General features: G+C 36.9%; 1 protein-coding gene across 1 annotated transcript in view; it reads left to right on the forward strand.

The window, feature by feature from the left end:
• Positions 1-12,859, forward strand: part of LOC124722252 (ras and EF-hand domain-containing protein homolog) — a 246,047-nt gene extending 233,188 nt beyond the window's left edge. Inside the window, exons 12-13 of the mRNA XM_047247441.1 lie at positions 8,261-8,457; positions 12,740-12,859. Of these exons, the coding sequence (XP_047103397.1) occupies positions 8,261-8,457; positions 12,740-12,833 (291 nt within the window). The 3' untranslated portion in view covers positions 12,834-12,859. The remainder of the gene's footprint in view (positions 1-8,260; positions 8,458-12,739) is intronic.
• The last annotated feature ends 4,009 nt before the right edge of the window (positions 12,860-16,868 follow it).

Genomic DNA, 16,868 nt, shown 5'->3' on the forward strand with positions numbered 1-16,868 from the left:
ACAGGGTCTTGTACTTCCTGGGATTTGACCATTTTTCATGAGACCAGGATTGCAATACTTTAAAATCTCTGTCCATATATTATTGTCAGCCAGGTTCTGAATAATTACAACATGAACCATTTCATCTTGAAATGAAGCTCCAGAATTGCAGTTAAATTTACAAGTCCTCATCATGCCTTTGGGTTCGGTGGTCCATTCCTTGTAGGTGTAATTAATTTGATGGCACATACAAAAATATTTGAAGTAAGCAGCAGCAACATAAATCTATACATCAAAAAATCGGTCAACCTCCCTAATGACTTTCTGATAGGGGAGGGTTTGAGGCTCTGACTGGAGAAATAATTTTTGGCACAAACAGAAAACGTACACTTTTAATCATGAAAAAAAGAAAAAACATTGTGAGTCACCTGAGATTTTGTTGGCTACAAAATGCTGCACCATCTGCCATTTGTATTCCATCTAGTGCTCTTGTTTTGCATCAAAGGAATGGAATGGAGGAGGCAGTACCTGGCCAAAAGAATTCTGTACTTCAGTCATCGCTGACTTCTGGGCTTGCTGGTAGTCTGGCAATGCTTGATCATAACATTTGTATTTATTGGCTCTGATAACTAAGTGCAGTAAGTGATGGCTCTCCCATGGTTACCATTTCATGCAAAAATTAAAAATTTTCCAATATAAACTAAATATAATGCCAGGAAGTTCAATTGTTTCATTGACTATTGGTGCAAGAGCACAATTTTTGGGTAATTAGATGTCATTTGGAGTTGCCAGTGACTTTTTTTCAAATTCCCTGGATCCACTCTAATCCCATCCTCATCTCCAGAAATATATGTTGTGCACACAGTTGAGAAGAAGTGGCCTGACCAATTAAGAGCATTCCAAATATTTATTAAATGCCTAAAACATGAACATATTTATTGACATTATGAACAAAATAATTGAAAATATAAGTAAATTAATGTCTCTTGCTTCTCTGTTTCACACTGTCTTTCATACAATCAATCTCTGAATTGTCTGCACAATAATGTGGATGACTGGCTAACAGTTTCTATCACTGAATGTCAATAATGTCACACTAGTTTGTAGTTGTTATCTCACTGCAAGTCTTCCAAGGTCTGGGGGAAATCTCAGCATCCAGCAAATTAAAGAGGCACATGGGCAGTTACATTTGCATGCTGTTAGTTGAAGCAAAGACTGTGTCCTCTGGTCATGCCCGCAGCATCACCCATTGGAAGATGGTGAAACTGGAGAGAGCAAGGTCCAAGGTGGTGCACTGGCAGCCTGTTTAAATGTATTGTCTTCTGCATCAATGTGAGCAGTGTGTGGCACATTGTATGTGTTTGACAAAGACATTGTCAATACTGCACTATTGTGCGCCAGTTACGTCATATGCAACTCATATCTATGTATGACATCCAGAACAAGTAATGGACTTCCTGCAACATTTTGTGTCATCCTGCACCATTGATTGGAGACTAACAAGAGTCAGACTAGGGAATTACCATCCCATGCAAATTCTGCCACTAACACATCGAAAACAGCTGTATTTGATGTGGAGCCATGACCAGGCTGCAAAGACTGCTCATGAATGATGTTGAATACAGTGCATTTCACAATTAGTAGTGAAAACTGACAGGAGTGAAAGTTTATGAGGAAGAAGGTGGCAGGAGGAAGGAGAAGGGTGCCAAATGATAAGTTGCTTGTGTGGAAAAATATTCTCAAACTGGCCCTGATGGTTGTGATCTAGAGAGAGGTCCCACTCTTCCAATATTCTGGAGAAGCACAGTGACGTTAGTCCTGATATTGTGGTCTGGGGTCATATCAGGTGTGACTTCACGTCATGGCTTATAATGACTGAGGGAACTCTGATAGCAAAACAGTATGTCAGAGACATCCTGCATCCTCATGTGTTACCTCTCATGCAATTGTGGTGCCATTTTTCAACAGGACAATGCTCACCCACACATGGCACATTTCTCTATTAACTGTCTGCATGGTGTTAAGGTACTTCCATGGCCAACAAAATCCCCAGTTTTGTTCCTGATAGAACATGTCAGGGACCAACCTGGATATCAATTCTGTGCCATTGCGAGTGTCCAGGAAATCAAGGACCATTTACAACAGCCATCAGGAGAGAATACAATAGCTTTATGACAGCCTTCCCAAACGAATTGTTTCATGTATCCAGACTAGAGAGGGTGCAATGTCATACAAATAAGTGGACTCAGACTACAAACGTTCTTTGTCAATCTGACTTGATTTTGTAATCACTGAAATAACAAGCCATACACTCTTAAACTGTGACGTTTCATTCTGTTTCCTCCTCCTTTTCTGGGCACTTCAATTTTTTTTGTTAGGATATGTATCAAGGGCTACTAGCCATGGCGTTATAACAGGACCCATTTGCCTGAAATAGGCAAAATGACAGGGAAATGACAGAAAACCTAAATCAGAATGGCTGGATGAAGACTGGAGCCTCCACCCTCCTGAATGCAAGGCCACTCTGTTTAAAACAGTGCTACCACCTCATTTGGTTTATCCTTAGTGTACAATACTGTTTTACAAACAAGTTATTTAATAATGTAAATGCCTAATGGTGCAATGTTCATTCATTTCTCACTCCCAGTCACCGCACACACTATCAGCTGATGTCAGGACCATTTTGTGTATGACAACCTCACATTTCCTAGACTGAAAAACTAAGTCTGCAACCCTCTATAATGAGTGAGATGTTGAGATCAGACAGTGCATAACTTGTTGGTACTATACATTGCACATTTTTGGTAGTAATTTTTTCCATAAAATAATAAAAATGAAGGAAAAAATATAGTTTGCAAGTGTTATGTGGAATGATAGATGTTTTATTACCATTATTATTATTTATTTGTGTTACATTTTTCACCAAACCCCTACACTCTGTTGTCTAAGTAATCTTTCAGTGTACAGAATGTCTTTCTCAACAGGTACTTTTTAACTGCCTTTCTAAATAACTTTTTTAAAATAATTTCTTTCATCTCCTATGGGGCTTTATTGTATAGTATTCTTCCTTGGTAGAAAATGCTGTTTTGTGTACTATATTTATTCTTTCTTGGTAAATCTAAGTTTGGTCTATATCTAATTCCACAGTTGTGGACAGAGCAGTTTGTGCAGTACTTGTCAATCTTAGTTTTAATGTGTACAGATGATTGGAAAATGCACTTGCTCAATGTATTAAAAATCCTTAGTATTTTAAACAGGTCTTTACAATGAGCTTGACTACTATTTTTGGTTATTATTCTTATGGCCCTTTTCTGCAGCTTGAAATCTGTGCTCATATTTTGTCCATTTGTTCCCCAGCAAGGAATGTCATAGCTAAGAACTGAATGAAGATTGAACAGTATGTAACTGAAAGACAATGGTTGTTACACTCTGATAACAGGACTCTAAGGGCATAACATGCTGATGGCAGTTCTGTTTGTAAATATCTTTGTGTGTTCACACCACTTCAAATGAGAATCAGTATTCATTCATAGAAATTCTGCATTTGTTACACAGTCCATATAGGTGCCACCTACATTTAATTTAAAAGTGTCACTATCCCTCTTCAGACTGAAATTCATGACATTTCTTTTCTTTATGTTCAATGTCACTTTACTGCTTTTTGACCAATTGTAAATTCCCTTGATAGTTTCATTTGCTTTCTTTGCAAAGAGTTCTCTTGTTTCCTTGGTGACTACAATACTGGTGTCATCAAAAATGAGAATTTTTTTCCCCATGACTGACACTGTCGGGAAGGTCATTGCAGTATATTCGGAACTGTTTTGGTAATAAAATGCTACCCTGAGGAACTCTTATACTAACATATTGTGGTTCTGATAAGGGTTTTACTAAAAGTTTAGACTTACTTGAGATATGTATTATCTGTACTCTTTGTAACCTATCTGCTATGTGTGATCTTACCCAGACATTACCTACACCACTTATTGCTAATGCTTCTAGCTTATTTCGTAGAACCTTATGGCCAACAGCACCAAAAGTGATAGAAACCTCTAAAAATATGTCTGCAACACACTCATCTTTGTCAAGAGCATCAAGTACCACTTCTGTGAATTTGGCTATGGCTGGTTCTGCAATCCAACCACTTCAGAAATCAAACTGTGATACACTTAAAAGATTGTATTTATTCAAGTAATTCATTAATCTGTCTTTCACAACTGATTCTATTATTTTTGAGAATGATGACAGCAAGGAAATGGGCCAGTAATTTTCTATGTCAGCTGCATTGCATTTCTTTAGCAGAGGTACCACTCTTACCTAAGGCTCTGGAAACTTCCCTGATGTGAAGGACTGATTTATTATTTTGTTAAGGAAGCTTGTGTACTCTCTACGCACTGTTTCAATACTCATATTGGTACTTCATATAAGACTACTGACTCTTTATTTTTTAGTTTTCGTACAATTTTACTGACTTCACACTCTGTGGTTGGTTGCAACATCATTGTACTTAGAGCATAATTATTTGTAGGTGCTATATTTGTTTGTGGAAATTTTTGTTGTAACTTCTCCGCAATACTTGGAACATGCTCATTCACATAGTTTACCAGGTAGTGTGAATTAATTTTGCTGAACAATAAATAATAATTAGTCACCATTTGTTATTATTTATGGAAGTTTTATATTTTGAGCGATAAACAGATTTGTGAGAGATAGACACCATGAAGGAATCCACAGTTCATACTGAAATTTATGGGACATAGAAAATAGCATAGGATATGGAAACAAATTTAATTTTATTGTGAGTGCAAATTTCTGATGTCTATAATATCCTCTGAAGAATAATACTAAAATAGGAGAGAGGGTGGTATCTTGGAACATTTTTCAGACCTTTGCCTTTAGGCAGAGCTCTGTAATAGAAGTTTAATACATTTTCTTTTTTCATTTTGAAATGATAGCATTCTCTTTATGTGTGCTACAGTCTTGTTCTAAAATTACAAAAATTATTCCAGAAAAGTAAGATTTTTTTCAAATGTGAAAAATTATTCTGAGGTACACATACCTATTTGAATTTAAAATTGTTGCAATAGAAAAAAATTGTCAACACTTTATTTAATAGTCTGTGTGATACATTATTACTATACTACACACCAATAATCAGTTACTGAAATCAAATTAAGAAGAATACTTCAATGAAACTTGGACCATACATAGAAAAAATTTCTACAGTAGAGTGCAGAAGATAACTGAAAGGAATAGACAATGAGATGAACAGAAATGACATTTTATTTAAAAAAGACAATAATTTCACTGAAGTCCCCATGATTCATTATGGTCCCCAGGACATTACAAAAGACAGGACATGATTCTTAACAGGGGGTGTGTGTTCACCATGGATGACAATGCATGCTCTGCAATATGTTCCAATGATGGCCACAAAGTTGTTAAGGAGCTGTTGTGGTAGGGTGTTCCATTCCTCTACCAACATGATTGACAACTTTTGGATGGTCGTTGGCAGATGTTGACGTGCTGCATCCCCAATGCATCCCACATGTTCTCAATGGGTTTTAAGTCAGTGAATGGGCAGGTCAGTCCATCCATTGAATATTCTCTTATTCAAAGAGCTACTCCACCTGCACAGTTTGATGCTGGCACACATTCTTATCAATAAAACCAAGTCAAGGTCAAATGCACCTCTGAAAAGATGCACATGGAGAGGAGTGCAGTGTCACAATAACATTGACAAGTGAATGTACCATGTTCAAAGATTTGGAGGGAAGTACACCCATACAACATTATGCCACTCCACTCCAAAACAACTGGACTGCCAAAGCAATCATGTTCAACAGTGTTTCTGGGTGCACCTCTTGCCGCCAGGTATGTCCAGCATTGTTGAACATAATCATTTTCGTGGACCAGATGTTATGGTGTTTGGAGGCATTCATTAGTCATTTTTAGACCTACACCTGCATTACCCCTATTTGATTTTGTATTTGTATCCCTCTATTCACTTGAACAGAAGCCTTGTTGCTCCTGCCACTGCACTTCACTAATTCCCACTATATCTAACTTCAACCTGTCCATTTACCTTTTCAAATTTTCTGACCTATCTGCCTAATTAAGGGCTCTTACATTCCATGCTCCATCTTTTAGAATGACAGTTTTATTTTTCCTGATGGCCACATCCTCCTGAGTAGTCCAACCATGGATCCAAATGGGGAACTATTTTCTTCCAGAATATTTTACACAAGAGGATACCATCATCATTTAATCTTACAGAAGAGCTACATGCCCTACATGTCCATGGCTGTAGTTTCCCCTTGCTTTCTGCCATTTGCAGAACAAGAACAGCATGGTCACATTGGCTGATGTTAAAAGGGCAGATCAGTCAATCACTCAGACTGAGTGCTAGTCCCATAAGATTTGCATGAAAACTTGTGTGATGTTTAGAAAGTAGGAAATGAAGTACTGATGGAAGTAAGCCTGTGAGGATGGGTTGTGAGTCATGCTCGGGCAGCTCAGTCGGTAGAGCTCTTTCCTGTGAAAGGCAGAGGTCTTGGGTTAGAGTCCCGGTCCAGCACACTGTTTTAATCTACCAGGAAATTTCATATCAGCACACACTCCACTGGAATGTGGAAAATTCACTCTGGAAATGATCCCACAAGCTGTGGGTAAGTCATGTCTCCAAAACATCCTTTCCTCGCGGAGTGCTAGTCCCCAAAGTTTTTCAGTGTAACTTCTGTGAAGTTTGGAAGGTAAGATATGAGTTACCAGTGCAAGTAAGACTGTATGGACAGGTTGTGAGTCATACTCAGATAGCTCAGTCAGTTGACAACTTGCCCGCAAAAGGTAAAGGTTGCAGTTTTCAGTCCCAGTCTGGCACACAGTTTTAACGTGTCAGGAATTTTCATATCAGTGCATACTCTGTTGTAGGGTGAATAATTCATCCTGGATACAGGCTTTTGCCTGCCTCTGAAACTCCTGGAAAGGCTGCTGCCCCTCTTCAGGACCCACATGTTTGTCTTGCCTCTCCACAGATACCTCTGCATTATGGTGGACTTAAGGTACTGCTATCTGTATCAATGAGGCATGCAAGCCGCCCTACCGCAGCAAGGTCACTGGTTAAAGGGGAGGTGCTGTGCATTACTGATATTAAATCCTAAGAACATCATATTAAATCATATATTCCACATTTGTTTTCAAATCTGGTTTTCAGGACACTAAATTGTGTTGCTATCTCACTGTTTACTTTATTTGTCTGGTGGGTTCTTAGCTGAATATGTCAGAAGCACAATCACTTGCTTACTATCAGTCTTTCAGCAGTCGGTGACAACAAACTGAAGATCAAGACTATGTTCACTTAACAACAGCTAGGTTAAACACTACCTTGTGGGAAAATGTCATGTGACAATGAAGAAACTGTCACAGAGGATGATGGTTTCACTGACCAATGATTTAGCGCAATTAAAGTGGACATATTGGTAAAAAATTGGATGGCTCTTTTTTTTCATCACAGACTGGTGTGGTATCAGCTGCACAATTTTCTGTTGATCTCTGTGTTTTCATAAGAAGAGTTTATCTTGAAGTGACGTCAGTTGGTTATGAACTCTATCTGGATAGCTTAGTCAATAGGAGCACAGAAAGGCAAGGTTGCAGATTTGAGTCTAGGTTTGATACACAGTTTTAATTGGGCAAGAAGTTTCAGAAGTACATATGTTTTATAACTGGAAACAAATTTGCATGAATTAATCTTTGTTTTACCCATAATTATATTGTAGCCATGAAGAATTTTTAAGGACTCTTTCTAAGTTATTTGTATCACAGAAATTACATACTATACACAAGTTCTTAAGAAAATTAACACTTATATAGATATCTTACCAAACTGAAATAGTTGTTTTGTGTCACAGTAAATGGCTCTTGATAATTGCACTACTCCAGCACTTTACTTGATGAATTATGAACAAGTTTGTCTTCATTGTGTTGGTATATGATATTGTTTAGTGTTAGTATTGTTGTTACCAATAAGAGAGAAAGAGAGAAACACAATGCTATCACTTTACTAACTTTCGTTGAAAGCTACCAAATGGGTTACTGTTTGTAAAGTGTGCTATGCACCCAGTCCATTAGACATATGCAAAGCACTGTTCCCGATATCAATGACATGTATCACTTTACTGAGGAAGCATCTACTTTATAAATAACTGAAGAAAAGTCAACATTATAATCTAAAATGCAAACTAAAGAAGAGTGTATTACTAGCAAATTAATTATTCGACATTTGTAGGAACTTACTGAACATCACATCCCAGTAATATTGTGTGGCAATAAAATAGATCTACGTGGTGATAAACTGGCTCAAGGAAAGACTTGTGTGGATCCTGAACATGGGCAAAAAATTGCAAGAGACCATGGTGTACCATTCTTTGAAACAAGCTCAAAAACAGGACTCAACATAACAGATGCAATAGTAGTGCTCACCAGGTAATTATATCAATTTTTGTCCTTGCTCTGTTTTTATGTCACCTCCAGACTGCATTTCTCTTACATTTGAAATTATCCAAGACAGTTCATTTTACTTTAACACTTTCTCCCCTTCATCACAATGAAGTTTGCATTGGAATGCCATGAATAATTCTTTGAATGTATAAAAAATTGCATGTACAAAACAAACCAAGAAACTGATCTGAATATTTTATGTTCTCAAGAAATAAAAGCATGGAATGTAGATACTAAAACCATAATATAATGAGGACTAAATATAGGAACCACAAAAAAATCTAACAAATTAAGATATTAGATGAGAATTTAATTCCAATCAGTGACAGAGACAACAGCAAAATCCTATTAAGATGATCCCAGTGTATTTGCTTAGTAATCAGAGAAATGTGTGTGAATCAATGAGTGGCAGTTATTTCTGACATGTGTTGAAATATCCAACACCACACCGCTAATCAGTGTCATAATGGTTTGATTGATAAATACTCTATCAAAATGTTGACATTTTTCAGATCTCCCCATAAGAGGAAAAGCTGCAGAAATTATAACAACATTTGTTGAAAACAGGCAAAAGTGTGTTGCAATAAAACATAAATCCGAAAATACAGAGAGAAATGCATGCTTTGATTTTCTGCAGGTAAAATATGGAGAAGCTCAGGGTTCAGTACTATAACCTCTGCTCTTTACCTTGTATATGAATGACATGCTCACTGAAGGAAATGTAAAAGTGATTATGTAAAACCCTAAGGGCATTCTTATTGGATCATTGCTTCTATTCAGTAGAAGAATTTCTAGATCATTTAAGACACAAAAGACTTGAAACAAGACAGTGCTAACACTGCAAGAAACTTTGTGGATAAAGCTAAAATTCATGTATCTGCTGAAATAATTACTGTATTCATATATCCATGTGTGTGTGTGTGTGTGTGTGTGTGTGTGTGTGTGTGTGTGTATGTGTATTTTTTCTGTATCCCACAATCTGGAAAGATTTGTGGGATGAATCAATAAATCAAATCAATGTCTTGAGTGACACAACTTTACTAGCTTGCAGTGACTCCATGAAGGATTTGGAAAAGAGAGCCCATAAGAACATGCAAAATCTGACATTGGGAAACCATTGTGATAATACCTGCTCAAAAATAAGTACAAATATATTCTTAATGAAACAAATGTGCTTTATGATGGACACAGAAACCACGCTAAAAATGTACTGTGGGCTTATCTTCCCTCACATCTTTTACCATACACCAGTATGGGGAGGAGCAATAGATGAGCACATCCAGACAATTTGAAAACTTCAAAAGAAAGCTATCAAATGAATGGAAAAACTAACACTATGTGAATCCTGTAAAAACAAATTCAAAGAATTTAAAATATTAACTGACCAAGTTTGTACATAGATGATAAAATACTCCTTTTAAGGGTGAATTGTAAAGCATCTTCAAACAAAGAATATTGTGAGCACAGCACAAGAATTAGATGCAATTACCATATCTGCAGTAAAAAACTGAAAATGTCAGATAGGAACACTACAAAATCAGGATGTTTATTTCATAGCAGACTGCCACTTAGCATGAAGGAACTGAGCCCCTTCAAAAGAAAACTGAAGAAAGCTCTCATTTCTGGATGTTGTTATAAGGTGCAGCAGTAATTACAGACAAAGCCATAAGACAAATGTAAACATAAATTTGAAAATGAAGTACAACACTTCATTTTTCATGTGGAAACAAATTTCCTGAAAAAAGGAAAACAATGTGCAGAGCTGAAAATACTGAAGAGAACATATAGGATAAGTGTATTTAGGGCAAATATAATTTAAATTAGTTTTGACTATGAAACTTCCTGGCAGATTAAAACTGTGTGCTGGACCAAAACTCGAACTCGGGACCTTTGCCTTTAGCGGGCAAGTGCCCGCAAAAGGCAAAGGTCCCGAGTTCGAGTCTCGGTTTGGCACACAGTTTTAATCTGCCAGGAAGTTTCATATCAGCACACACTCCACTGCAGAGTGGAAATTCTCATTCTGGAGTTTTGACTATGTATAAAATTTCCAAATATTTTCTGCAGTATGGCTAACATACATTCTATAAAAACTAGTTTTCAGTTTGCATAAATTTAGTTGTATTTTCAACCATGACACAGAAACACATAATTTTGCAGGCTTTTCTTATGTGTGTAAATTATGTCATGTAAATTAATGCAGGCTTTTGGTATGTACAGGGTGCCTATAATTAAAGTGTCAGTTTCAAAGCACTTTAGAAAGAGAACCACTGCTCAGAATTTGAACAGTATATTATTGATGCAGAGGAAAAATTCATGGAAAAAAAATATTTAATGAAAATTTTACCTTAAGGCAAATGGGGTCAGCTACAAGTGACAGATGAATTGCAGCACTGGAGCAATGGTTTGTGTTGCACATTACAGCCTCCATACTATTCAATGTGTGCGATTGCACAAGTTTGACAGTCAACAGTTGAGGCACTGTTAGGTAAGCCCATCCACCATGGCAACATCATCCCACATCAGATGGGAAAAACTAGATTTAATAGTTCTGAGGCCAGAAACTGCACAAAAAGCAGACTGACTTCTGTTTCTGATAGTCATGAGACTGGAGCAGTACATGTACAATAAGCTAGCCACCATTTTCTGTCACAAGCTGAGATCAAGAAACCACATATTCCCCAACAGATCGGAGTGTCTCAGGGATTCAGAATGTGTTGTGCATTATGTGTCTTCAATTCACCTACATTCATAATTGGAGAATTGAACACAATATATTTTACATAACCACCACAGACTGATGTCACATGAATTAAGACCAGGTTGTCTACATGACCAGTTTGTAGGGAAGCGAGGGCTGATAATTCTAGCATTTCTGAAAAGCCTCTGACACAGCTGCTTCACTGGCTGTGCAATGTGCAGAAGAGTGCCATATTGCATAAAAATTATTCTACTCATGCTGTTGAAGGGTTGGTTCAAATGGCTCTAGGGACAATGGGACTCAACATGAAGGGTTGGAATGTTGTATAGTGTGTAAAAGATTCTCATGGCATTTATCAGTGATGGTGCAGATAAAAGGACCCACAGGTCTTATCTCTTCAAAAAATATGGCCCTATTATAAACAATGCTGTCAACCCACACCACATAGTCACCTATGCATAATGAAGTAGTACCCACTGATGTGCATGCAGATTTTCCATTGCCCATAATCTGCAATTCTGTGTATTTGCATAATGGATGGAAATGGACTCTGTCCATAGAATGTTCTGTGGCCACTCATAGTCCACTTCCGTGCAAGCAAGAAATTTCAGAACAAATGTTTGTCTTGATGGCAGCTCAGCAGGAAGCAACTCCTGAATATGGGTGATTTTGTATGGATAGCAATGCAGGATGTTTCATAGCATTTTATGTACCATGCTCACAGGCATGTCCAACATTCAGTCAATTAGCCATGCACTGCACATTTTTACACCACCACTTGACTCCTCCTGCAATGCAGTGGCCACATCTTCGACAGATGTTAAATCAACTGCTTTCCTCCCTATGCCACATTGCACTTCAAAAGGAACTGTCATTTTTAATTTGGCAATTTTTTCTGCAAACCCTTACCAGACACTGGACCAGTGACAGTTTTCATTACACTTCAAAAGAACCTGTCTCTTTGAAAATTGTGACCATTTTCTCCAGACCCTTTGCAGACATTGGACCAATTCTGTTAAAATTTGACATCAATCTGATCATCAATTCTCTTTCTGCAGTGTTTTGAAACTGGAACTTTAAGCATGGACACCCTGTATAACATGCTGTGTACTACAGTTGATTATCTGTAAACACTATTGTCATAAAAATGTTTTCATGTATCATTAATAAATTTCCAAGAAATTTGTTTATTCTCTATAAAACTGCAACATGACATGTCGAATGTCATTGTAATATATATGATCACTGGAGAAAAAATAAACTATACTATATTATACTATTTTTCATACAAACTGACTTTAGTACTATTGAATACATCTGAGATGCTGCTATGAGCACTTTAGGTGAGACTCTGATGATTTCTGTGAGATGTGGTTTGAGCAGCTGTGAATCAGAATTTCTCCACAATGCTACAATCAGCATTGTAATAATACACATTACTGAAGCTACATTTCACGTAACTCACTATTACAAAATGATTTGGTGTATATTTTACTTTATCTTAGTTATGCTATCTTGTAATACCTATATGATCTGGAATAAAATTTATTTTTTTGTTTGTTACTTCAGGGAAATGTTGACCCAAGAAGACATTGAGGTACATACTTCATCACTAAAAATATCTCCTAAGGGTCACAAATCAAAACCCTGTTGCCATAATTAAAATTTCAGTTTAATTAAGATCTTGTAATTCCAACACTTTTAAATTAATATTTTGAGGACCTTATAGAGATAAGAAGTAACCTAGATATCTCATATTATCAGTATTATCCTTATATACTCTATGAGCTAGGCAGTCAGCAATGTGAGAATACTGTTTTGTACAGTAAAAATATGGCCTACAGTTATTATATACAGCTATTTGTTAAGTATCCAAATGTTCCAAACAAATTAATCTATATACTCCAATAATAAAAAGATTTAGCAATATAATAACAAAAATTCTCTAACTTAGAGTAGAATAGTTTCTTTTGTCTGTGATATGTCACATTACTTTATCAGATGAATTTTAAATGGAAATTATTTTCCTCATACTGTAAACAGAAAAACATTCAGAAAATTCGTTACCAGGTAGAACATAGTAGCAAGTAGAAATGTGAACCAATACCTTTTTTGCATGTTGTATTTGCACAATTAAGTATTACTCAATAATAAAATGCTGTTTAATTTACAAGATGGAACTCTTCCACACATTATAGAACCTGCATGTCAAGTAACACAAATGATCATCTATAATAATGTATGGTAAGGCCTGGTTGGGAATCACGAATTATTTATAAATAAAGAAGACAACTCACTGAAACACAGAAGCACTGCTTTGCCAATAGGTATGCAAACAAAAGGAACAGAGCTTTGCTAGCTTTCAGAATGAACTTCCTTTTTCAAGCTTGTAGGAGAAATATGTACACAAACACATACACATGCACATGCTATTCTCCCTACGTTCTGCTCAGTTGACTGCCACAGTTGACTGGCCCACAGTGAGTGTACTGGGGTTAGGTGGGTGTGCAGGGTTGGGTGGGGTGGGATGGAGAGAGGTGGGAGGCAGGGAGAGTGTTGGGGGAGGGTTGGAGTGGTATGGGGATGGACTAGGATGTTGTGGAGGGTGGGTGGGTGGCAGAACATATGTGAAACCTGCCTGTAAAATTGTGTGCCCAGCCACCTGCCCCCTCTACCTGCATCCCTAGTTAGCCCACATGTGGCTCCTCACTCTTCCATTAGCCACTAGATGTCTCCCGCAACCCTCTCCCTGCCTCCTGCTCCTCTCCATCTGTCACCCCTCCAACCCTGCTCTCCCACCTCACACCTGTACGCTCACTGTGGGCCAGGAAACAGCTGGCAGTCAACTGAGCAAAATGTAGAGAGACAGGCATGTGCATGTGACTGAGTGTGTTCATGTGCATGTTTCTTGTACAAGCTTGAAAAAGGAAGTTCAATCCGAAAGATAGCAAAGCTCTGTACTTTTGCTTGTGTACCTATTAACAAAGCAGCACATCTGCCTTTTGGTGAGTCATCTTTTTTACTCCTAAATAATTCATAAATTTTCATCTGTGCCATTTCTAAGTCATATTACAAAAATTTACTTTTAGGGATTGTTTCATTTTGTCATTTTTATACCTCAAATCACTGAAACACAAGCCATTAGTGTACTGTAATGAGAAATGAGGCTATCAGCTGATGAATCATGAAAGTGAGTCCAGATACTTTTGATGATGTTATGTTCTAAGCTTTTTGTAAGAAGGGAAAAAGGAAGAAAGCACAAGATGGGTGACCTGAGAATACATAATTAAGAGACCTATAAAAACTATAGGATCTCCTAACTAAGTGTCTCCAGAATGAACAGTGTTTCAAATCTACAAATCTTTAACACAGTGCAGCTCTTCAGCAACTGTGAATTGTTCAGAAATTAAGAAAATCAGCCTTCAGTTGCAAGGTAAAATTTTATTAGTTTCCCTAGGTTTCGATGCCAATAATGGTATCTTCTTCAGAACCTATAAATTAACCCATATGGACATATGTTACACATTGAAATACATCATCAATCCAATGATTTCATAACAAAGAAAATCATGATACTTACAAAAATTAAATTATTTTGAGGGCCAAACGTTGGCCATGTCACAGAATAAAATTAAAAGAAAATAAAGACACATAGTCATAAGATTATGTATGTCAGAACTAAAAACATTAAGACAAACATAGACAGAGCTATGCCGGCCAGGATTAAGAGTCACATGTAAGCAACAAGGATACTAGGCATCACAAGCAGTTCCATGGCAAGGCTCGGCCAGTGGCCAAGCGCATGCGTGAGCGCAAGTGCAACCACTAGCGCTAGAGACAAGCTGTCTCAAAATTACTTAGAGCAAATGTAAATTGTAAACAAATTGTGACAGGAAGCAGTCCTACAGATGGACAAATCTACCTTTTGGTACAATACATTAAACAATTTACCTGGAAACTAGCTACAAAGTCAGGTCATGAAAATTTACATTCAAATATTATAAGAGGGCAAAGCCCCACTGCAGTAACTAATAAATTAGTATGGGAAACACAAGCATGTGAAGCATAAAATATCTTGAACTCTTGCATAATGAAATCAGAGGATGTAAATTAGACACCCTTGAAGAATTGCAAATTTTTAAACATCTTATAATTGATAGAAAAATTTACTTAATGATCTGTTGCAACTAAAAAATAGAAATTATTTTGAAGGATTTCAACCTGTACTCCAGTGGAGTTGACCCACAGTCTGCTTTGAATGGCCGATACTGTTTCCTATCTGCTTTGTCCCTTTATTATAGTGCTGTTGTGCAATGTGTCTCTATGTATTTTGTATTATACTGGTAATGACACCTAGTTGCTAAGGTGTTTCCTAATTTGCCTGTTGCACACTTGTGTTTCCCATAGTAATTTATTAGTTACTGTAGTGGGGCTTCTCCCTCTTATTATAATATTTGAAGGTAAATTTTCATGCCCTGACTTTGTAGCTAGTTCTCAGGTAAATTGTTTAATGTACTGTACCAATAGGTAGGTTTGTCCATTTGTAGGACTGCTTCCCACCACAATTTGTTTACAATTTATGTTTGCTCTTAGTAACTTTGAGACGGCTTGTCTCTAACACTTGCACTTGTGCTTCCACTCACGCGTGTGCTTGGCCACTCGCCGAGCCTTGCCGCGGAACTGTTCACAACACCTAGTTTCCTTGTTGCTTACATGTGACTCTTAATCCTGACTAGCGTAGCTCTGTCTATGTTTGTCTTAATGTTTTTAGTCTTGACAGGCATAATCTTATGACTATGCGTCTATGCGTCTCTATTCTGTTTTAATTTTATTCTGTGACATGGCCAACATTTGGTCATCAAAATAATTTAATTTTTGTAAGTACCACGATTTTCTTTATTATGAAATCATTAGATTGATGATGTATTTCAATGTGTAACATATGTCCATATGGGTTAATTTATAGGTTCTGAAGAGGATACCATTATTGCTATCAAAACCTAGGAAAACTAATAAAAGTTTACCTTGCAACTGAAGGATGATTTTCTTAAGTTCTGTTTCCAATCTAATGTAAAAGAGGAAATGGGTGGACAGATATTCTGTTAGATTGGGCAGTTCCAGCTCAGTGACTGTGCTCAGTCAACTGCTTACCAGCTGTTGGCATTTTTAGTGACAAATGTGCTCAACATTTGAACTAATTTTAATGCTCTTTACAGTCTCCTAGAGCATAAAGATACAAAATGCTAGATAATATACAGTAGGTTCCACTTTAAGACTAGTTCCAGGGATAAATTTAGATTAGTTTACTTTTTTACAATTTTTTATATAGATTATTATTCTTCAGGAAGTTTACCTTCCTTACAGACACTAAAAACTTTGATAGAAATAATCCAAAAGCCAAGATCGCTTAAATACTGTTTACTGGATAACCAATTTCAACACACTACAGGTGCCATCATCAGATCTGAATGTAGCTTAACATTCATAAACCTTTTGGATATAATGATACATGAGACAGACAAGCTGATATAAAATCATTGTCACAAAAAATAAAAAACAACTGCTCTCATAGTCATTGTTTTTTTTATTTTTTGTGACAATGATATTAGCTGGTCTGCCACATGTATCATTATATCCAAATGGTTCATAAATGTTAAGTTACATTCAGATCCGATGATGGCACCTTTAGTGTGTTGAA

Source organism: Schistocerca piceifrons, chromosome X, assembly GCF_021461385.2.
Source record: "Schistocerca piceifrons isolate TAMUIC-IGC-003096 chromosome X, iqSchPice1.1, whole genome shotgun sequence".
NCBI lineage: Eukaryota > Metazoa > Arthropoda > Insecta > Orthoptera > Acrididae > Schistocerca > Schistocerca piceifrons.